At 37.1% G+C, this 23,980-nt stretch overlaps 1 protein-coding gene across 4 annotated transcripts in view; it reads left to right on the top strand.

The window, feature by feature from the left end:
* SCY2 (SecY protein transport family protein) overlaps positions 1–23,894 on the top strand; it is a 35,362-nt gene extending 11,468 nt beyond the window's left edge. Inside the window, exons 7-15 of one of the 4 annotated variants that reach the window (XR_016104177.1) lie at positions 1,850–1,933; positions 3,841–3,982; positions 4,234–4,350; positions 9,146–9,275; positions 20,155–20,278; positions 20,397–20,503; positions 23,145–23,273; positions 23,357–23,402; positions 23,512–23,894. Coding sequence is in view for 2 of the 4 variants with exons in the window: in XM_088960828.1 (XP_088816954.1) it covers positions 1,850–1,933; positions 3,841–3,982; positions 4,234–4,350; positions 9,146–9,275; positions 20,155–20,278; positions 20,397–20,503; positions 23,145–23,234 (794 nt within the window). In the remaining 2 variants the exon portion in view is untranslated. Of the gene's footprint in view, positions 1–1,849; positions 1,934–3,840; positions 3,983–4,233; positions 4,351–9,145; positions 9,276–20,154; positions 20,279–20,396; positions 20,504–23,144 lie in introns of all 4 variants that reach the window. The other 3 variants (XR_016104178.1, XM_088960828.1, XM_088960827.1) reach the window with 3 other exon arrangements.
* The last annotated feature ends 86 nt before the right edge of the window (positions 23,895–23,980 follow it).

Here is a 23,980-nt window from a genome sequence, read left to right on the forward strand (position 1 = left end):
AATCAAAGTAAAAATGACACATATACAAATAAGTTCAAAGAAAAGAAAGAAATAGTGGAAATCTCAACAACTGTCAAAAAGAGAAAGCAGTTCTGTCCTGCATTTGTACCAGATTGTTATACATGCATCCAGCCTCTCAAAAATTCAACACTGAACATACCAACCCATGGCACAAAACAACCCTTGCCTAGATGCAGTAACCCCCCTAGATCCTCCCTGAGGCACAAATTGTTAAAAAATCTGCAGAGGCAGTGTCCATATTTACTCTTGAACAAAGAAAAGCAATGTTCTAGAAACCCATAGACAAAATGATATAGCAACAAAGTGATGGTTATTCTCACTGCTTATAATGACTTCTGCTCAAATCAACACCCTCTAGATTAAGGCTTGTTGAATTGAAGCCTTACTCTCAAATATTTGCTATGTGAATCCTGTCTCACCATTGAACTTAATCAAAAGTCACACAATGATTCTGGATTCATGTTCATACAGGTTTTGCTAAATGTTTTTATGCCTGCTGCCTACTTGACACAGCCCTCCTTTATCCAGCTTGGGGCCGGCAGTATCCAATATTTCCCCATATGTGCATCAAAAGATAGTCTCAGAAGACTCCCTATCTATCCTTTGTTACATCAGTTTTTGGGTTCTTTTTCCAGAACAGGAGGTGTTTCCCCAAAAGTCCTTTGCTTTGGGTCTTCTTCACTGAACTTGAGTGACCCTAAAACCCTAGGAGGGGGGGTGGAGAAATGTTGAAGCCTTGGTGGAAAATAAAGTGAAATGAGGATTGAAAATTTAATTATATTGCTGCCACAATAAGACTCCAAACTCAATGAAACAAAGAAAACAGACCAAACTAAACAACCAAACCAAAAGAAACCACCATATCAGTTCACCAGCAAACCCAAACAACAGACTTTTTAACCAATGACAACAAATAAACCAGACCCCCAAACCCAACCAATGATGACACATGCACACGCCCCTTTGCTGATAGCATATTGGTCTTCTCAGGTGTTTGGTAGGAGAGGCAAGGTGCTATGGCAATTGGTTCCAGGTGCTCTATCTTGGTCTATATGGTTAGAGCACAATAAAAGAGATTTTGATCAATCAAAGCTCGGAGATAGCAGACTGAAGGAATTCATTGATTTAAGGCCAGATCAGTTTGCAATTCAACGGGAGGAAATTCTTTTCGACAATATTATAAGAGTTAATAGTTGCCATATCTTATACTCGTGTCAGTGAAAGCTGAAGACTGGGATTATTCTTTTTGTAATTACCTTTGAGGGAAACCTTTTGAGTCATACAAATCTTACTTATTTATAAAAAAAATAAGATTATTAAAACTGACTTCAGAAGGTGTAATTTTCTTTCCTAATTTAATAAAATCTTTTCTGGTGCTGATAAAAAACTGACTCAGAAGGAACAATAGTCCTTTTGTCTAGTTCTCAAGTTGTATCCACCAGGCTTGAGAAAAGTATGGCCTTGGATTTTTTGCATACAGCTTCCTTTTTATTTGATATGGAGAGTTACAGCTCCCAAAGAAATGCAGGTGTTCAATTATATGTAGATCCATGGTTACTATATTGTTTCCTAATCAGGAAATGGGTATATTAGAGGAGAAAGAAAACAAAGCAGTGCTGTCCAATCATGTGCTTTGTAGCTGTTAGATTTCATGCTAAGAAGTGTTCAGATACCTTAATTTTGTGTCTCTAGAATGTTTGCTTCAAACAGTGACAACATTATGCAATTTATTTGAATGGCTTTCTGGTGAATCATATTCATTCTTTAATATTATATAATGGCATGGTAATAATATTTCCCCCTTTCTGATTGGTAATGCATGCTTTAGGTCAAGGGTCGTCCCTGATAATATGTGCTGGAATATTGACTGGCTACACGGATACTTTGTACAAGATGTTGTCTCAACTCTCAGGTTCTCATCGTCGGTTTCAACTTTTCCCTGTTATACAACAATTGTTTGGAGAAATAAATACTAGAGTTATTCAAATCTACCCTTTTCCCTTTAGGATTTTCTGAATGATGTGGATTTCCTTTACTCAAATAATGGGTCTGTGTACTGGAATGGCTGGAGAAATGCATTCATCCTCTTCTTATTGCTCTCATACTCTTGCATAATTGTTAGCATAGTGGATAAGGATGCCAAACAAATAGGTTCTGTTCTGTAAGAGATCTTTTATTGTTATTAAAAGCAAATTTTGTTAAAGTAAAAGGGAATTAGACATGGAGCACATTGGACCAACAGCCAAAGAATGAGGGCAAGGATAGAAGGCCACCCTGCCAACCCAGAACCCCATACATGAACCACCCTTTTCCAAAAGGATCAACCAAACACAAGAAGGAACAAGGGATCAACCATCCACCCCACTAAAAAGAAAACCAAAGCCATATAAATCTTGGAACATAATCCATTCAGAAGATGAAAGACCACTCAAGTGAACCCTTTTAAGAAAAATCACAGATCAGCAAAACCCTGCATCACTGAACAGCACTGCCAAAGACCAACAACCAAATTAGAAATGTGAAAAACCAAATAACCCAAACTCCCCTTGCTCCACCAATCAACCTCTGCCATTAAGATTTGTCCCTTCTGCTTGGTCCGTACCTCTCATGCTCTTGGAGACATCTCTAATTTTTCACCGCTCTTCCCCTCAGGAGAGCTTGGTTCTAGCATAACCCACCTGAGCTGTTCAGATTCTTTGGGCGGCCCCTCAGAAAGACCACCATCAACTTGCTTATGACTTGACAAGGTCACCTCAGGACCTTCCAAACTCTCTTTGAAAGTGACTGTTACAACTTCCTCATTGCCCTGAAAAATGCTGCCTAGGGACTTCACTACATAAGCAGAGTGTCTTGCTGCCACCTGAACAGCACCGGATAAGAGCAAAAAGGCCTCATTGAGTTAGAATATTAGCTTGATTGGAACCACCCTTTGAAACCTCGGCAGCCTTGGAGAGACAGCTTGGACCTCAAGTTAGTATCCTCTCTTCCATAGGCACTACAACTTCTTTGTACCTATCACCTGACACTCTCGTTGACCCTTCGGTAACAGGGTGTCAGAGGTTAGTTGGAGGTGTCCCCAGAGAGAGGACAAGATCAGAGTGGACCAATTTCACCACTGGAGGAATGAATCCCAGGTTGTCTGATGCTGTTCTTTCTTCTGCTTTGGTCCCTTGAATCCCTTTCCCCATGAACATCACAGAAGTTTGGCCACCATTCCTCACCCTCCAAGCTCAGAGTTGGTTATCCATTGGATCCAAACTATGGAGATCTTTTATGTCATTAATATGGATGCAATGATAAGAGGCTGAAGCACTGTAGTTAGATGAGATCCCAATAGAGATAAGATTGTTCATGACTCAACAATCCCTAGTGGGAATGCCATTGCACTCAACTTTGATATTCAGTGGCAAATCCTGGCTCCTCTGGTATTAGGATAATGTATTCAGGACAGGTGATGGCTGATGCTTGTGGAGAGTCCAGTGGGTTTAGGGGATTCAGCAAGAACATGTTGGTATCACTTTTATAAGGGACTTTACCATCTATCTCTGTGGTCCATGTGAGTTCAAATTGGAAGGACATTCCTAGATTGTGATTGATCAGATGAGGGACAGATCCAGTGGTCCTAGGAGTCTCAGCTACCAATTAAAAGAGATGTGGGCTCTGATTGCCAAATTGAACCCACCCAGATCCACCAATGTATTCTTTGACTGTTGCAATGGACATATAACTTATACTATGGCAATTATGGTTCTTTCGTACGACATTCAGTACCATCACTGTTTGGCTGCTTGTACTTTATCTATATTTGCCATATTGCAGGAAGTGTTGTGAGTTGGTGGCCGTACATTCTTGTGGTACTTGGTGTTTTCACTGTAGTTACCATGTGGGCAGTTGTGGTAACGGAGGGTTGCAGAAAGATAAAGTTGCAATATTATGCTTTCAAACTTGCTTCTGCTGCAAGGTCAATTTCTAATCATTGTTATCCTGATATTCAAAGTGGGGTTGTTTATTGGCAAGCTACAAGCTTGCTAATTTTTCTCATATGACTCCATAAAATTTCATTAGATGATTTTTAAAGAAAATGTTTTTATTTTCTTGTTATTTGGTTCATATAATGCATTATGTTATCTTACTGTTGTACTTTCTAATAGTTGATTGAAACATGATATGCACATACTGATACTTATCAATGTCATTTGGTATTATGGGCAGAGATGACTCTCCAATTACTGAGGTGGAACCTTATATCCCTTTCAACATTAATCCATCAGGAATGCAGCCTGTTCTCACCACTACTTATCTCTTGGCATTTCCAAGCATCCTTGCAAGGTTATTCTCCCAACAGTTAGTTTATACATGTTTATCTTTTCACCTTTAGGATACATAAATAGCAGAGGATTTTCAATTGAAAGTCTATCTACCTGACTTGCATAGGTTTAAACTCTGCCCAGTATAACTCCAAGCAATGTCTACTAAGGTAGGATCCAGGTTAGAAGTGCCCAACTCCCACCCAAAAAAGTCACCTTAACCAGAAAAATTGAACAGAAAAAAGAAACCAATCAACCATTTTAAAACAGAACCCTGATAATCAACCTGGATTTCCTCATAATTGGGTTGAGAATTTCAACCTGATGACCTGGTCTCATACATGGCATCCCTATACCATCATAATTTTTAAGTTTCAAACATTTATAATTACAGCATTTCATTTTATTTTTGAAATATCAATCATACTCTAGACATTCTGTATAGAAAAGTTCCAGTAGTTCATGAAAATGTCAAAGAATTTCAGCTTGGCTTGGTGCATCCCAATTTGACTGACCTGACTCAATCATGGGACAAGTTTGGATTGAGAATCAAATCTTTTCTTGGGCTTCAATTATCAAATTACAAGTCAGACTTAGGTCAGATAGGGTTTTGATTGAGGGTTCAGGCAATTCTTTCCAACCAAAGCCCAATAATACATATTCAATTTGCTTATGCAATCGTGGGATTTCTTTGACCTATATACAAGATGAGATCATGAAAATGTTTGTCTAGTAGTGAGTCATTGTGGGTCCTACCATGTCTGTAGCCTGGTTTTTAAGCCACTGAGGTGAGGCTAGGTGATAGGGGGTGCCTTGTCCCCTAGCTGCCTAGGCAGGCACCTAGGCCTTGCCTATTTGATTTTTTTATTTTTTTCCGAATAAAAATCATGAATTTAGGGTAATCCCCTTGGTTCCATAGCAACAGCAACCATCTTTGACTATTAATTGTCTATAATCTTCATAAGAAAATTTATAATCTTCATTTAAAGCATAGAAAATCAACATATTCATGAAAAAATTGAAGAAAGAAAAGAAATTTCAGGAAATAGTTGGGCTGAGCCTCTATTTTTTTTTCCTAGGAAAATATGTGTTTTGGACAAAATTTTGAGTTCTTCCATGCCTATTAGTTCAGATTTTGAAGTCTTCGAGGGTTCAAGATAGTATACTTGATTGAACCCTAACAAATAAGAAAAATAATAAAAAGAAACTAGTATTTTAACTCAAATTGAATAATTTAGTTTAATAATGTGTGTTTTATTTTTATAATCTCAAAAAAAGTTAAGAATATAAAAGTATCCTAGAGGTGGTCTCTATTTTATATGATAGTGGGTTGTTCATATATCATTTGGTGTAGTAATAACAGACATGCCTTTGTGAACTCATGAAAACCAAATCACCTAGTCATGCACTCACTAGGTGATTTGGTTTATCCTTAGACTTGTAGCATGTTTGGATTTTTTTAGAGGCTCAGAAAGTATTATGATTATGTGAACTCATTACTCCACATGTTAGGCTACCTTTGTATTTCTTGATATTCTCAGTAAGGTAGTGGATTCTAGAGGTAGTCTCCCTTTTATCATATAACGGGTAGTTCATGTATCACTTGTGGTAGCAAGTAGCAACAACAAGCATGCACTCACTGGGTAAGTTCATCTTTAATTTGATTGATAAAATGTTTATATTACGAATCACCTAGGCATGCACTTGCAAGGTAATTTGGTTTTAAGTTTGATTATTAGCATGTTTGTGACTTATTGGATGATGAAGAAAGTGTTGTGACCATGTGAACTCATCGGAATCAAATCACCTAGGCATGCATCCACTGGGTGATTTGGTTTTTCTTTTTGATTGATTGTAGTTTAGTGTTTTATTGGAAGGCAACAGGAAAGTATTGTGACCATATGAACACACCATAACACATGTTAGGCAACCTTGGCATTTCTTGCTTGTCATAGTAAGGTGGTAGACCTTAGAGGTACTCTCTATTTTTTCATATGTTAGTGGGTTGTTATTGTATCATTTGGGGTAGGAAAATGGTATGCACTATTTAGGCATTTTGATTATTAGCATGTTTGTGTTTTATTATAGGATAACAAGAAAGTGTTGTGACCATGTGAAATCATCAAAACCAAATCACCTAGGCATGCACTCATTCAGTGATTTGGTTATTTGTTTGATTAATAGCATGCTTATGTTTTGTTAGAGGATAACAAGTGTTGCGACTATGTGAACACATCAAAACCAAATCACCTACACACACTCGCTGAGTGATTTGTTTTTTCATTTGATTGATAATGTGTTATATTTTATTGGAAGATCAAAAGAAAGTGTTGTGACCATGCAAGCTCATTGCTCCTCATGTTAAGCTATCATTGTATTTCTACATTGAGAATGTAAGGTAGTGGAATCTAGAGGCATGGTGTTTTTGTTTTGACCAATAACAGAAGTACAGAACCATTAAAGAAACTACCGGAGAAGAAAGTACAACATGAGGGAGAGGTAAGCTCTTAACTCTCCCCTTAAGAAGCAACAACTTACAAAATAACCCAAAACAAATGATTCCTTTCCACCCCTTGTTTCGCAAGTGTATCTGCAAAAGGATTAGCTCAACGTTTTTTGAATAAAACCCATATTCTACCATTAATTGTTGCCTAGTTGCCTTGGTGATTTTTTTTAAATAAAAACTATGAATCCTAGGGTGATTCCTTAGATTTCATAGCAGGAAACAACCATCTTTCACTATTAATTGTCTATAATCTTCATAGAAAATAATCAATATGTGTTGATTGGATAAAATTTTGAGTTCTTCCATGCTTATCAGTTCAAGGCAGTATATTTATTGATTGAACCCTAACAAATGAGAAAAGAGAAACTAGTTTTTTAAATTAAACTGAATAGTTTAGTTTAATAATGTCTATTTTATTATTATAACCTCAAAAAATTAAGAATATAAAAGTATCCAAGAGCACCATGTAAAAAATATCTTGGCGATTAAGGCGACCCCCCATGGGTTCCTTTGGTGCCTAAGCCATCACCTTGACAATTATGGTCTGTAGGGTGAAGTTTGCAAGAGTTGTATAAACTTGTTGTTTACTTGAATTCCTCTTTAACTATTTATAAATATTTATTGCAAGAACATTAACAAGAGTGGTATTCGCTTTAGAGGCTTGAGCATTGCATAGACATTCAGATGAGTTCATTTCTTGCCAAATTCATTATTGTGTTTGTAGCTTGTATGCATTCTTTATAAAGTTTTTCCCATCTGTACTCACCTTGTATCAGTGATTTAAAAGGCGTGCCTAGGTGCACATTTGAGGCACATTTTAGGGTATGCGCCTTGCCTAGGTCCTAGACACGGCCCTTTCAAAAGGCACAAGCCTGGTGCGCCTAGGCATGAACCTTGCGCCTCAGCCCAGGCGTGCACATTCTCAAAATTGTGCGCTTTTTTCTTTCTTTCTTTTTCTTTTTTTTGAACCTGGCAGCTGGACCAGGGGCTCCACCCCTGACCATGCCCTTGAGGCAAGCCCGAACAAGTCCATGTTAGGGTCTTAAATTCTTAATTCTCACAAAATAAATAATGATTTTGTAATTTTAATTGCCTTTTAAGAAGATATTTTATTAGGATGAATGAATGAACAACATTAACAAATAGGGGGTTCTATTCCGCTTTGGTGTTGTTCATTAATTCATCCTAATAAAATATCTTCTTAAAATGCAATTAAAATTATAAAATCATTATTTTTTATGTGAGAATTAAGAATTTAAGATCCTAACATGGACTTGTTCGGGCTTTCCTCGAGGGGCGTGGTATAAAAGCGACTCGTAGAATCAAGAATGCAATCTGTTTTACATCACATTAGCTACTTGAATTAATGCAATTGAGGAAAAAAAGATATTGTGGGTTTTACATGCTTGAAAATGCTTTATATGTTTGATTTTATTTTTAAATTTTCATTTGAATATGTTTTACATGTTATGTTTATGTATTTGAATTTTAGATAATAGGTTTTTTAAAACATTTATTTTAAAACTTAAGTTTATATTTTTATTAATATTATGTTTAACTTTTTTGAATTTTCTGACTTTTTTTTTTGTATTTTTGCACCTTGCACTTTTAAAACACTGCCTTGTATGACCTAATTCTTCCTGACCTTATTTGTTCTTGGATTGAGGAATATGTATCTTGGGTTGTATGCGGGTTAGTTTAATACTACATTGGCATTTGTTTGGTCCTCAACCTGATGGAACCCATCCAATTGCTCCATTAGTTGATATACTAACACCTAACTGTGCCTCATACTGTTCTTTTGGTACTAACAACTATTTGATGTGCACTTGTGCATTAAAAATTCTTGGGTAAGCAAGCGTGAGAACACAAATTTGAGTTTGAGAGTGGCCACTTTGTGTAAAAAATGCCAAAGGTTAGGACCACATCCAGTCTACCCCTCCCAAGACTCCAGATAGCTGGGACCAACATTGGGTAATGGACGTTTTTATGAGTTAAAAATGATCTAAATGATTGGGATTGATTTTAATGGTTGTTATCATCCAATTTTTCTGTCTTTTATGCAAGAGTGTAGAGGGATTTGTCAAGCATTGGTCTCATCCCCTTCATACGCATCATACATTTCCATTGTATCCCCTTAGTGGCATACAGATGATGATACCATAAAATTCCTTTTGCATTTACCAGCCCAGTAACTCATGATACTGACATGTAGAAAGAACAACTTTTGTACTGTGCTTTATTTCCAGAGTTCTCCTTATCAGGAAAAGGCTATTCATCCAACTTTCTAATATGAATCCTTTCTTTGCAGTATTCTTGGCTCACCATTTTGGGAACACATAAAGGAGATATTGAACCCCAACACTTCAGTTGGTGCAGAACCATGGGTTTACTATTCTATATATGGTTTTTTTGTCTTTGTATTCAATATATTTGACATTGTAAGTTTCACATGAACCTAGTATTGGATTATTCTGAAATTATGAATGTTATCTTGATTAAACTTCTAAAATGATTGCTTGTGTTATATTCTGCTTTGGGTAATGTTCAAAAAGCTCAAGAGAAAACTAATGACTTTTGGCTCAAGCCTTATATGGAAACAAAGGATCAGGGCCTACCATTAAATGGAGCCCATGTACTAGATAATATGGATAAAAATTCAAATTGATCACTTTTGAGTAATTTAATGACAACTGTGGTAAAAAATGACCTAACCATGCTGATTTTTTGGCACATCAATCTCCTAGGTGAGACATATCAAATGGTTGGTCTTGATCCTCAGTTACATGCAAAACTATATGGTTTATAGATCAAAATAAACTAAATGTCTTTCATTTAAACTCGAACTTTTTGCAATTGTCAATCTCATGCATCTGCTCCTAGGGTTGCATTGGATTAAGAGGAATTGCTAATCCCACTTTTGTGACACAATGACAACCTGAGTGTCATCCTTCTACACTAGTTTCTTCTTAAACACCACCATCATATGGAAACAAAAGTATAAAGAGAGAGATTTATATAGATTTTTAGGTGTATGTTTTTTCCTTTTTTTTTCTTACTGAGTTGGTTTATGTTACTTTTTTACTCAATGCACTAGAAATATCTCATGAAATCATAACCTCAAGATAATCTTTGTAAAATACTTGGATGTTGTACAGGGGGTTTTTCCCCTCTATATGCACAAGTAGTGTAGACAGAATGGTGGACTTACTTTTTAATGAGACCCTTATAATGCAATTTTGACATTCAATTTATGACTAAATATGCAGATATAGTGCAGGTTGATGATGGGATTGCTAGTTTCTCTTCTCTTTCCCCAGATATGTCAACTTCTAGAGTTTTGGGCAATCAAAAAGAAACAAACCTACAAATTATTGTAGTGGAGATGAGGATGTTACGATGGATGCGTGGCAATACCAGAAATGAGTTCATTTGTGTAGCGTAACACTACTCACTCTAGGAACCAAAATAAGTGAAAGTAGACAAATCATTTTGTGAATGGAAGACCATCTCTTATGCTAGTGAGAAATGTTTTCTGGAGGCTGCCAAGGATATTGACGATGGAAAAAATGACTCCAAATCCCTGGAACATAAGCACAGGAGACAAGGAGACAATAGGTTCTCTGATCATTAGTTTTACAAGGAGAGCAGGTGTGGGAGATAGGGATCAATTGAATTTCACAAGTTTGAACCTTTTGGGGCATGACCTGCCAACAAAAGGTTCTAGTTTTCCACATTTTCAACAATGGTGTTTCAACAGAGGAAGACATTGTTAAGTCTGTGTGGGGTCAGTTATACTCTTGGGTGGGGGTTCATAAGCCTTTCAAAGACATTAGTTATAGTAGAAATCTGCTGAATTAAAAAATATGAAAGAAAGTAGTTTCTTGAAGAGAGAAGGAGAAGAAGAGAAGAGGAGAAGTTGAAAGAAAAGAGAGCAATAATCTGGCCGCCCCCTTCACTTATTATTTATACTAAAATAATAGAACAATACAAAGACAACTATGCCCTTATAGGGTGGCAAAACATAAAACAACATATATAACACTCAAAAAACATAATAAAATTTGGACTCACATAACTACTATGGTCCCCACCTCCTATCTAACAACTAACATAAAACATCTACTTAAAAAAAGTCATAAAACTAATTAATCTTCAACACTCCCCTTCAAGTTGGGAGTAAATGTCACACATTCCCAACTCGCATAGATCATGTTCAAGCTTGTTCCTTGCCACCCCTTTAGTGAGAACATCAGCCAGTTTCAACTCTGAAGAGACACAAGGCAAACACACTTCTCCGGTTGTTACCCTTTCTCTTATAAAGTGTCTATCAACTTCAATGTGTTTTGTCTTATCATGCTGAATTGGATTGTGGGCAATATTGATTGTAGCCTGATTGTCACAGTATAACATCATAGGTTCCTCTGCTTTCACCCCAATCTCACTCAAAAGAGATCTAACCCAAAGAAGTTCTGAGACACCATGAGCCATGGATCTATACTCAGCCTCTGCACTTGACCTTGCCACAACCACTTGCTTCTTACTCTTCTAGGAGATCAAGTTTCCACCTATAAAGGTACACACTCCTGATGTAGACCTCCTGTCATCTAAGCATCCTGCCCAGTCTGCATCCGTATAGGATTCTAGCTTCAGATTCTCATGATTTGAGAAAAGAATGCCTTTGCCAGGGTGCTTTTTCAGATATGCAAGTATTCTCTCAATAGCTTTCCAGTGCTGAACCCGAGGTGCATGCATGTACTGACTCACAACACTGACAGCATAAGAAATATCTGGTCGTGTCATACACAAATACAGCAATCGGCCCACCATTCTTTGATATCTCCCCACATCCTTTACCAATTCACCATCCACACCATTAATTCTGTGATTTGGATCAATAAGAGTATCTGCTGGTTTGGTCCCCAGCTTCCCAGTCTCTCGCAGTAGGTCAAGTACATATTTTCTCTGTGAAATGAAGATCCCATGCTTGGATCTTGCAACTTCAATCCCTAAGAAGTATTTGAGTTCACCAAAATCATTGATCTCAAATTCTTTCTGCAATGATTTTTTTAGATCATCGATCTCCTCTAGATCATTTCCTGTCACCACTATATCATCCACATACACAATCAGAATTGACACCAAAGCATCTCTCCTCTTCACAAAGAGGGTGTGATCAAACTGTCTATGTGTATCCAAAACGGATGAGTGCCCCTCTGAACCTGTCAAACCAAGACCTAGGTGACTGTTTCAGTCCATACAGAGATTTTCTGAGTTTGCACACCTTTCCTTTACCAACATTTTCATAAAAGCCTGCTGGAATGTCCATATATACCTCCTCCTATAAGTCACCATTGAGGAAAGCATTTTTGACATCAAGCTGGAACAAGGGCCATGAATAGGTGGCTGCTAGAGATAAAAGAATATGAACTGAACTCATCTTAGCTACTGGTGCAAAGGTTCCCAGATAATCAACACCATAGGTCTGAGTATACCCTTTTGCTACCAACCTTGCCATGTACCTCTCTATCTTGCCATCAACCTTATACTTTACTATGAATACCCATCGACATCCGACTGTCTCCCTGTCTGGGGGGAGATCAACTATTTCCCAAGTTTGGTTTTTGACCAAAGCATCCATCTCATCTTGCATGGCTGTTTTCCACTCAGGTTTGGAGAGAGCCTCAGTAACATTTCTGGGTATAGACACAGAATCTAGGGAAGAAAGAAAGCATGGTAGGAGGGTGATAAGGCACTGTAGGAAAGATGGTGTGAAATGCAGTGGGTTGTACACTTTCTCTTCCCCTTACGAAGTGCAATGGGAAGATCAAGGTCAATGGGATCAGCTGCAACAATGGTGTTAGGGACAAAAACATTATCATCAGGAAAACATAACAGGCTCAAGAATACCTGGAACTGTATCTGCCGAATCTGGAGTTTCAGAAGGATTGACAGAGAGTGGTGTGGGTTGACGATGTGTGGAGTCAACCATCATCTGTCGGCGTTGATATTGCTGTGAGGCTGCCCGTAGTGGCTCAGGTAATGAAACTATGGGTGCAGGTGGTGGCTGAACTGATGTAGATGCTGGCTGAACTGATGGAGGTACCACCGAAATAGGAAGAGGAACAAATTGTGAGTTCTCCTTCCCAAAACTCTCCCCCTGAGGAGAACCACTCGAGAAGAAGAATGTGGATTCAAAAAAGGTAACATCCATAGTGACAAATCTGCTCCTCGACATTGGGTCATAACAGCAATACCCCTTTTGGTTCTGAGCATACCCAAGAAAAACACATTTCTTGGCCTTAGGATCCAATTTCTTGGGATGAGGGTCAAGAATGCGAACAAAAGAAACACAATCAAAAACCCTCAAAGGTATATGAAATATCTCTCCATCTGGAAAAAGGAGGCTAAATGTCACCTTAAACCCCAAAGTCCGTGAAGGAACACGGTTAATCACATGTACGGCTGTAAGAACTGCATCTCCCCAGAACTGCACAGGAACTGAAGGACACAACATAAGACTCCTTGCCACCTCCACAATGTGTCTGTTTTTCCTCTCAGCAACTCCATTTTGTTGTGGTATATGCACAACTGCTCTGATGAACTACACCATGTTCTAAGAGATACGTGGTTAGGTCCTTCTCAAAGTACTCTTTGGCATTATCTGATCTAAAAACCTTAGTTCTCACTCCAAATTGTGTGAGAACCATCTGATGGAATTGTTGTACTAAGTTAGGAACATCATCACGTGATCTCATCAAATATATCAAAGAATATCGTGTATAATCATCCACAAATAGGAGAAAGTAACGAAATCCTCCCATGGAAGGGATTTGACATGGCCCCCATACATCAGTGTGAACAATATTAAAAGCAGTACTTCTTTTATTACTTGGTTTAAAAGACTGTATACAATGCTTTCCTAACTGACAACTCTCACACTCCAAAGTAGATAATTGAACAAACTCAAACAATTTTGGGAAAAGACATTTCAAAGAACTAAAAGAGAGATGTCCCAAGCGATTGTGCCAAAGCATAATCTGGTTTACTGACTTTGACCCACTACTACTGCTGCTGCTAACATGATGGCCCTGATGTCTCAAAATCTCATCCAGAAGGTAAACTCCATTCACCTCACGACCACTCCCAATCATCTTCTGACTCCAGATCCTGCAAAACACAATTACCAGGAAGAAAGGTCACAGGACAATTCAAATTTTTTTGTCAAAGAACTAACAGACAATAGGTTGGTATGAAGTCTAGGGACATGTAAAACAGAGGACAAAGTTATATCATTGGTCACTCTAACTGTCCCCTTCCCAGCAATGGGCATATGTGAACCATTTGCTGTAGAGACTTTGTCTCTACCAGAGCACAACTGATAGGAACTGAAAATGGTAGGGGCATTAGTCATATGCTCAGATGCTCTTGAGTCTATAATCCAGGGAGGTCCCTCCTTACCTGAAGTGGATACAAGATTCGCAGTTGCATATGAACTACCTGTATGTGCAAAGGAAGTGGTGTAGTTGGCTCCTACATTTTGCTGTCCATATGGAAGGCTAGAGCTGGGTGAACCTTTCTTACTCATAAGTTGTCCAAACCTCTTCAATTTTGTTCTTACTGCTGCTACTACAATGGATTCCCAATCAGTTTGGGAGAGAGGGGCTGAAGAGTCTCCTGTAGTGGCTACATTTGCATTTCCCTTGTTTTTTATCCGAGCAGGCATAAGATTTGGATGAAGCTTCCAACAAGTGTCCCTGGTATGCTTAGGCTTCTTGCAATAATCACACACCAAGTCCTTCTTATCTTCCCTTCTAGTCTCACTACTCCCCCTGTTTCCATTCGACTTAGGTTTTGTTGTACCAACCATAGCCGACTAGTCAATCCCAGGCTGTCTTAGCATTACATTCCTCCTACTCTCCTCTCCAAAGACAAAAGCATAGGCCTGAGAGAGTGTCACACCCTCCCTAGAAAGAATCTGCTGCCTAGCAATGTCAAATTCAAGGTTCAGCCCTGCCAAGAACTCAAAAACCCTATTCCTATCTACCAATTTGTGATAAGTTGCTGCATCATTTACACTTTCCCATACCATAGTTTCTAAGTGATCTATTTCCTGCCATAGGGTTTTCAGCATGGAGAAATACACATCAAGAGGTTTTTCTCCCTGTTTCATATTCATCACCTGATTTCTTAACTGATAGGCTCTAGCTTCATTTTGCTTCTGAGAGTAGGTTTCAGTCACTCCATCCCAAATCTCCTTAGCAGTATTAGCACATAGGAAATTTTTTGCAATATGAGGTAACATAGAATTATACAACCAAGGCATTACCATGTAATTCTCTTGCACCCATCGGGAAGAGTCTGTATCAAGTTTTTTCTCCTCCCCAGTGAGATACCCTAATTTTCCACTGGCACCAATAGCCATCTTAGCTGATTGTGCCTACTCCAAATAATTTGTACCATCAAGTTTTACTGTAGTATTGATCCCAGACCCAAAAATATCACTACTACCTCCAACACCCAATCCCATAGTACCGGTAGATTTTGTCCCGGTATTCAAACTCTCAAATTTACTTCAAACAGTTCAACAGTAAGAAAAAAAATAGATTGGAGACCTTCAAAAAATAATTTAATACCACACACATAGAAACCAACCCTTTCGGAAGAAGAAAACCCTAGCTAGAGGGAAATCTCTCTCCTCCCCACGCCTCCCAACAGAGAGAAAAGTGAATCGATCACTCTGGGAGGCCTAGAAATTTTCAAAAACCAAACCACCCTCTTCAGAAAATCAAAAGAAAACTAACAATACCCGGGCGTCCAAGATCAGATCAAAAACAAAGAGTCCAACTTTTCTAGGACTCTTCCCTATACTCCAGTTCTTCCTGATTTTGATGCCGAACAGTAGATCACCTTCCTGATGTCTAGATCCCACCAAAAACTCTAAGAACTGGGCAATCTATAGCAGATCGATCAGCCCTTTACTACTTCATGCAGTCGGCTGATCTAGGGCTGCATGAGAATGCTTCAAGAAACCCTAGCCGATGCTCTGATACCAAGTAGAAATTTGCTGAATTAAAAAAATATGAAAGAAAGTAGTTTCTTGAAGAGAGAAGGAAGAGAGAAGGAGAAGAAGAGAAGAAGAGAAGTTGAAAGAAAAGAGAGAGATAATCTAGCCGCCGCCTTCACTTATTATTTATACTAAAATAATAGAACAGTACAAAGACAACTATGCCCTTATAGGGTGGCAAAACATAAAACAGCATATATAACACTCAAAAAACATAATAAAATTTAGACTCACATAACTACTGTGGTCCCCACCTCCTATCTAACAACTAACATAAAACATCTACTCAGAAAAACATCATAAAAAATTCATAAAAAAAACATCATAAAACTAATTAATCTTCAACAGTTATAAGGATTTTTTTTTTTTTTTTTTTGTTTTGAGATTCTCTTTTTGTATCCTGTATATAACACTTTTATAAAGCTGCTGTATAGCCCCAATCAGCTTCTTGTTGTGGGGGGATATTTTTCTTCTTCTTTTTTTAATATAATAATACATTACCTCTTTCAAAAAAAAAAGGCTCTAGTTTTGGGTGAGGAGTGACAATTCTGGGCGAGACTCAGGCACCTAGGCATCACCTAGGCGATAAAACTTTTATAATATAAAAAACTGACTTTTGTAGTTTCCTAGTTTTATATACCATTCAACATGTATGTTAATTGAAAAAATAGCAATTCTCTTTATTAAGAACATTAAATTTCCTCTAAAAATGTGGCAAATCATCACATCTAAAAGATAAAAATCTTTTACATATATTAATTCATTATTTTCAAAAATCATACTACTATAATAAGTATTTAATAGAGCAAATTCATATTAATTAGCAGCTAAAGAAGGTTATTAACTTTATATGATAAATATTCAAGATGGAAAGTAAAATAGAAAAAAAAACAAGGATGGAGTTTCTGTTTTATTTAATTAGAGAGAGTAGAAAATTTCACAGTTATTGATAAAAAAAAGAACTTTATTGTTCTATTCTTTCTTTCCTCTTTCTTTTCTTTCTTTCATTCTTTTTCTCTTCTCTAAACCCTTTGATATTTTAAATTTCAATATAAGGGTGCCTAGTCGCCTAGGCGATGCCTTGAAAACTATGGATCCGACTCTTAACCTGGGCTGATCTAGACAGCGAAATTATGGGAGCTTGTGTGGAAATTATAACATCAAGAAACAATAAACCAGAAACATAAAGAAGGAAATAAGGAGACAAGATATAGGCAGCATGGTACCATTGTACAATCCAAAATAATAAAAAGAAAAAGATAAATGTAGTTCGGCTTGGTAGCCCACCACATGAGGAGATAAACCTTCACTATGGAAGAAAATAGGAGAGTGCAAGGTGACTTGGAAAACCTTAACCCATATTGATCATAGACCCATCTACCTCACTAAAGTTTCTTTCTTACTCTAACCAATTCAGCAGATAGCTTATATAGCCTCTTTTCTGCTAAACTAAAATACTAAGCTAGGGGATAAAAAGGAAAATGCTAAATATGTCCTCAAGAATTGGTGGCATGTCAGACTCTGGTACACGTCCAACAACAGACATTCGTTCATTTAGAAGAGTCCATGCAACTCTAATTCCTGATAATATAATATATTGAAAATTAAAATAAATACTGTTTTTCTTTTCATTATGGTTTTGAAAAAATTGATCTTTTCTTGGGATGAAAGCAAGCCTCCGCTTCTTCCCTAATATATATGGGATTCCTCAAATGGAATGTATGGTGTTCTTGCTCAAATGGCTAGATGGTTGGCACTTATCAAAAATAAAGACCAGATGGTTGACACCCTTGGACTTGGCAGGATTGCACTTGCTACCTGGATGAAGCAAGGATTAATGCTTAGACATTGATTTATATCAGTTTTAGGCATCCGGCATGTGGAGATGGGAAATGATATTCAGGTGGTTTTCAGCTGGCTCAGAGATGTTGGTGAGGAGTTGCTAAAGATCCCATTGGGCATGCTAAAGCTGTAGCAGCAAATGTGAATATTTTGTTCAGGTGGATCCAGAGAACAGCTGCTCTTGAATTTTGTAGAAACATGCTTGCTATTTAGGTATGAACATTACTGTGGAGACTTAGATTAATGCCAGTTTTTGGAGTCCGTCATGTGGGAGGAGACTCAGATGGTTATTTGTTGGACAGAAGATGGTTGTGAAAGCCAGTGGACATTTGTGAAGTAAGCGAAAACTCTAGCACCAATTTGAAAATTCATTCAGTTGGGTCCAAAGAAGTGGTGGGGAGGCTGGAGCTGTACTTGGGCTTATCACCCAGCATGGCTGCTTTTTTTTTTTTTTTTTTCTGATATAGTTTCCGTTTGTGCTGGTTAAGAGTTGGGTTTTTGTGAGAAGCTTTGTGTCTAGCCTGACATGATTCTCAAGATGACTATATGTTCAATCATTTAGTTATACTGATTATTAAGAAATCTCTTTTGATCTCATTGATGATAAAAAAAAATAACAGGAATGCTCACTGTAGGTAGCATCCATAGATAATCATCCATAACTCACAAGGCTTGTAGTTTTTTTTTTCTTTTTTTTTTTTCCAAATAGTCAACCAAAACCATCCAGAAACTGGAAATGTTTTTTTGAAGAGTAAAAAAGAAAAGAAAACATACATTAAAATAAAAAAGAGAGTCTCAATACAATTATCAGAGGGTGATGAGGAAGCACCCGGATTGCGAAAATCCAAAATATCAAAGAAACAACAGCTAAAGAAAGAAATAGCAAATACTCCATAGACCTCAAAAGAAAGCAAGCGATTCAATCTCCACAAAAACATGCTAACAGAGGCATGCTAACCCACGCTTCTCCCCAAAAAACATTAACCATTTCTTTCAAACACTTCTTCCTGTTCATCTCCATCCTCCTTCCTCGTCTCTCCTCCTACCCCTACGATAATCTTCTTCAGCCTCTCTTTCCTCTTGCTTTTCTCAAAAGCCTCAATATCTTTCCTAGCAAACTCTTCTCTGCCCCAAAAGAACAATTCTAAACTCTTTCCATTTCCAACGTCTCTATCAGCCAGGCTCTCAATCTCCAGCACTGCTCCCTTTACCTCCTTGGTGCCTGATAGAATTTCCTCGGTCTTCTTTTCTACAGAAACTCCACCATCCTTTTCCTCCTCTAACCCAGCAATTGGCTTTAGAACTTCCTCGGACGCCTCCAACAATTGGTCACCGCCCCTACTGAACTTTGGAACTTTGCATGTCTTCTTCCCCTCCACCTTCTTTGAACCCTTATATTGTATTATCTTCCTTCCAATGTTTTCTTTTGTGTGTATATGTGTACAGGTTTTTCAATTGGACAGTGTAGTCTTCTGATCTGGCCTGAGGTGTTAGATAAGTAAAAAGGAGAAGAGGTGAAAGTGGAGAAAATAGAGAATAGAAGAAAGAGAGATTATAGGCTTCAAAATCCTAGTCCCATTGACCTAAACTCTCTTTTATACACACAAACACACACTTAAGTTTCATGGACCAAAGCTTAAAATAAAAAAAAATTATCTTTGTACCCCTAATTAGTAACTTTCTAAAGTGACCATTACTTCCCATATTTACATGCCATACAGAATTAGATGCTTTCTTTGACTCTCTCAATCAAGCTGGTAAGTATGCCATATAGTCCCAGCTTGTAGCAAATGAAGTCAACCTGAGGTCAAATTAAGGCCTTTGTGAAAAATTAGGAAATTGATTTTCTCAGGTAACATAGAGTAGTAATATCTTTACCTCAACAATCTTTCCCAAACAAGATGGCAATCGACTTTGATGTGTTTAGTCCTCCCATTCAATACACAGCTTCAACACCTGACTGTGCTATTACACTTTGTCTCTTACTTTTCCAGGTAACCAAACTACCCTAGGAAAGTACAATATCCTGTAGTAGACAGCCTTCTAAAGGTGAACCATCCCAATCAGTATCAATAAACCTAAAATGTAGAATAAATAAAAGTTACTACTATATCTCTAATTAGTAACTTTCTAAAGTAACCATGTTACCCATATTTACACGCTACAGAGAATAGACCCTTTCTTTAACAGACAGGAACATGACCATGCAATTCAGTGATCACTGTTGCATAAATGTGATGGCTAGGATTGCCAAAAACACTTGTTTCAATTTTGTGGTCAACCCAAGGGATGGCCAATAATTGGATTCACATAGGTGATAGTTATTGTCTCACAAGTTTGTGTACTGACTGTAATGTGTAAAGTTGATACTGCTAGATTAGCATTCTTCTAATAATTAATTCCCTGTGTAGGCCAATTTGCCGAAGGAAATTGCAGATTACTTGAATAAGATGGGTGCAAGGATACCAAACATAAAGCCTGGGAAGGCCACAGTAGAGTATTTAACAAAGATTCAGGCATCCACACGTTTTTGGGGTATGTTATCTTTGAAGATATGATTATGAGAACATTGTCTAGCTCCAATCATATTTATGATTAGCACAAAACATATTAAATTGCTCTGGTTTTGCTGATTACTTGGAAAGTAATGCAGGTGGTTTATTGTTAAGCATTTTGGCCACTTCATCAACCTTGCTTGATCATCATCTACGGCATATCAATGAGGGATTTGCAATAGGCTTCACATCAGTCTTAATTATTGTAAGTACCTTAACAACAATAGGACAGTAAGGCTGTTGCATGTACTGTAAGTCAGGAGACCATTACAATCCCTGAGCCTGAAAAACACTTGAATGAATTATTTTTACATATATTCACCCAGTTCAAAAGCATCTCTTAGCACCTAACTTCTTATGCTTCTCAGTTTTCTGTTTAGATTTGAACTTTCTTTTCTGTTCGTGGTCTTCTATTTTTGTGTTATACATGTACAAAGGGAAATTCATAAACACGACAGAAAGTAATATGCTTCCCATTTGATTGAGAAGATAACTTGGAGTAGCCTAAATAATTCCAGAAAACAAGTCTCATTTTTGACATGAAGTCGACAATGAAATACAGGGCGGAAATTTTATTCAATGTTTACTTTGGATTAGAAGCCATCAGCCATGTTTGGATATTTCTCTTCCATAATTTGAAATGTATAGTGATGATTTTATCTAGTGATGTGGATATCATAGTCTGCATACTTTTCTTTAGTTATTGCTAAAAATGTTGCAGTAGCCAACTTTGTAATTCTTCGAAGACTCAGTTAACATTTACAAAAAAAAAAGTTGGAATTTTAAAGAGCTTATTTTCTCCAAAATAGAAATTGAAACCTCTTTGAGAAGTACAATACCCTGGAATGCAGTATTGATGATTTAATGTGTATATTTTCTTTTTTAATTGATAACAGATTAAAGAGAATTTTATTACTGATGAAAAGAGATGACCAAAAAGGGAAAAGAAAAAAATTGCTAATCTGGGATAGCTAGAAAGGCCCAAGAGCATACAGCAAACCCACAAAGAATAAACCAAATTACAATTGTCTGCCCCCAGTGCATATCTGCTATAATGGCTTCTTCCCTAGCTACTGTCTCTTAGATTCTTCTGTCATAACAGGAAGAAATGACTTTCTACATGGTGAACGGGTTTTCACTTAGCAGATATGAGAAATGCATTGATTAAAATTGCATATTATATGCACCCCTGTACAAATATGCTGATATTTCTTGTCCACCTCCATCTTATGTTATAGTGGATAATGTGATGACCTATTTTCATGATTATTATTTTGAAATGGTAAAATGACACTATGAATATTATTAAAAGATTCTGGTTACAAGTCTGTAAAACGAATTGCTGTATAGGACCCAAAAAGTAGGCCAATATAGGATGGGAAGGAGAAAGTTCTTACTAGGGTGTATGTCTTGGGTAAGAAAGAGGATTTAAATAATCTAAACTATGAAAGGAAGAGGTTCAGATCTAAACAAAGAAGAGAAAGAGAAGAAAGCCTAAACCTTTAGAGATAGGGAGAGGAAATAGAGAAAAAAGATCATACTCTCGTCCATATTCAACTTGAAAACGAACTTGTATTCCATTAAATCAACTCTTAAATTTCAATTATAATGACTATTTTAGACTAAAAATAAGGGCTCAGATATCAATAAAAATTACTATTTATAAAAAACGTAAGGGCTCGAATCCTCTTCACGAACTCCAATTTCAACCATGAAATTGACTAGAAACAGCTTTTAGCTACTTCAAAACTAAGACAGATCCATAGGTATTTCAGTAACTCATCACCAATCCTCCTAAAACTAAATAAACAAGAAACATTTGTAAGAGAAACAAAAAAATAGGAACAACCAAATCCTATTTGCAAACCGACACTGTATTTATTAGTAAAACAACTATCACTCTCAAAACATGCTAGATTTACAAGATATTCATCCTGTTTGATAGATGACTTGATGACCTATACAAGGACATCAAAATCATAAGGAGTTGAACTGTCACAAGCTTATTGTTGAAGGGGATTAAAAACTGGCCATAAGCTGGCTGCAAAAAGAATATGGCGGTCCATGGAAGTATGCTAATGAGAAAAGATTGTTTAAGATTTAGAAATTCAGTTACAGTGGGTAAAGAGAAGTGTCAACTGCTTTGCGGATACTCTTGTTAAGCTAGGGGGTGGGAAGGGAACAAATGTTTTGGGCTATGTTGTAATTTGTTTGTTGTTTCCCTAGGGGAGGGTTAAGAGGGTTTACCTCTCCCCTTCTACTTTGTACTCTTTTATCTAATTTTTAATGAAAGTTATCTGTTATTCATAAATAATAATAATAATAATAATAACTACTTTTCCCCCTAAAATATAGATTAAAATGAAAGTAACATGATTGCAACTTTAATTTTGAAAAATTCTAACTTTCTAATAAGACGTTAAACTTTTTTACCCTTCCTCTGTGACACCAACAACGTTGGAAAGAGCTTTTAAAAAACTCAATTTGACAAAAATTCTAGTCACCTGACAATTGAACAAGGAATCAGTAAAAATTGTTTTCTTTCTCCATGAATTCTTTACTTGCTTTTCACGTTTCCATCATAGGCATGCAATTGGTGCCACCCCACTGCTGCTATTATTTTCCTACACCTCATACATACATACATACATACATACATATACTATAACATATATATATATATATGTGTGTGTGTGTGTGTGTGTGTGTAGTGATTGTCCATGGAGAAATGGTGCTGCAAGTGAGGACTTAAGAGTCCTGTACACTGCCATCTGTGGTTTCCTTTTCTTTTCAACTGGTATCTATTTTGCTGGGTGAACATCCTGACTAGTCTTGCACTTGTTCAGGTTGGTTCCATTATTGAGCTGAGAAGATCCTATCAAGCATATAATGTAATGCCAGCCTTAAGTAAAGCTCTGAGGCGATATGGTGTCTAGTATTCAACGAGCCTGTGATATTCAGTTTAAGCCTTTGAGGTAATATCGTACTGGTCTTCAATTTAAAGAAATTCAATGCCTATTTATAAATACTTATTAATAATAGGTCTTCATCCATACAGGCATTTGACTTTCTCTGAGGTAGTATGGTTGTCATTAACAATCCAGGTTATTATGCTATTATTTATTTATGGTGTGATAACCCCTCTCAGTTATTATTCATTAACAATCCAGGTTATTATGCTAGTATTTATTTATGGTGTGATACCCCTCTCAGTTATTATTGATAAGAAAATCCAGGAGCTGCTCGAGGACCATTGTAAAGATCAATGTTTCATGCCGTTCAAGACTATTTTACATTGAATACCGACACTTGGATTCACTGCCGCCCCCCGCCCCCTGCCCCACACCGAGGGTGCAGCCTGTATTTTTGAGGATTAGGAGATAATTTACTACTACTATTCTGTCCACAATTTGATGGAAGAGGAATTTGTGTATTTTTAGTTCACAAAAAACTGCACTCGGTTCCTGTAACTAGATTTTGGTTTCATCCTGTTTGTACTGCATGTCCATAATTTTATAGTAGAGCAAGTTGTGTTTTGATTCGCAAAAAACTGTACTCGATTCCTGTAATTAAAATGATTTTGGTTTTATCCTGTTCGTTCTGGAGTTGTGTACTCGAGGTATTTTAATTATGTCCATAATTTGACATATAAGAGCTAGTTGTGTTTTTTTAATTCACAAAA

This window comes from Nelumbo lutea, chromosome 1 (assembly GCF_056320005.1).
Source record: "Nelumbo lutea isolate HS-2025 chromosome 1, American lotus-T2T, whole genome shotgun sequence".
Lineage (NCBI taxonomy): Eukaryota > Viridiplantae > Streptophyta > Magnoliopsida > Proteales > Nelumbonaceae > Nelumbo > Nelumbo lutea.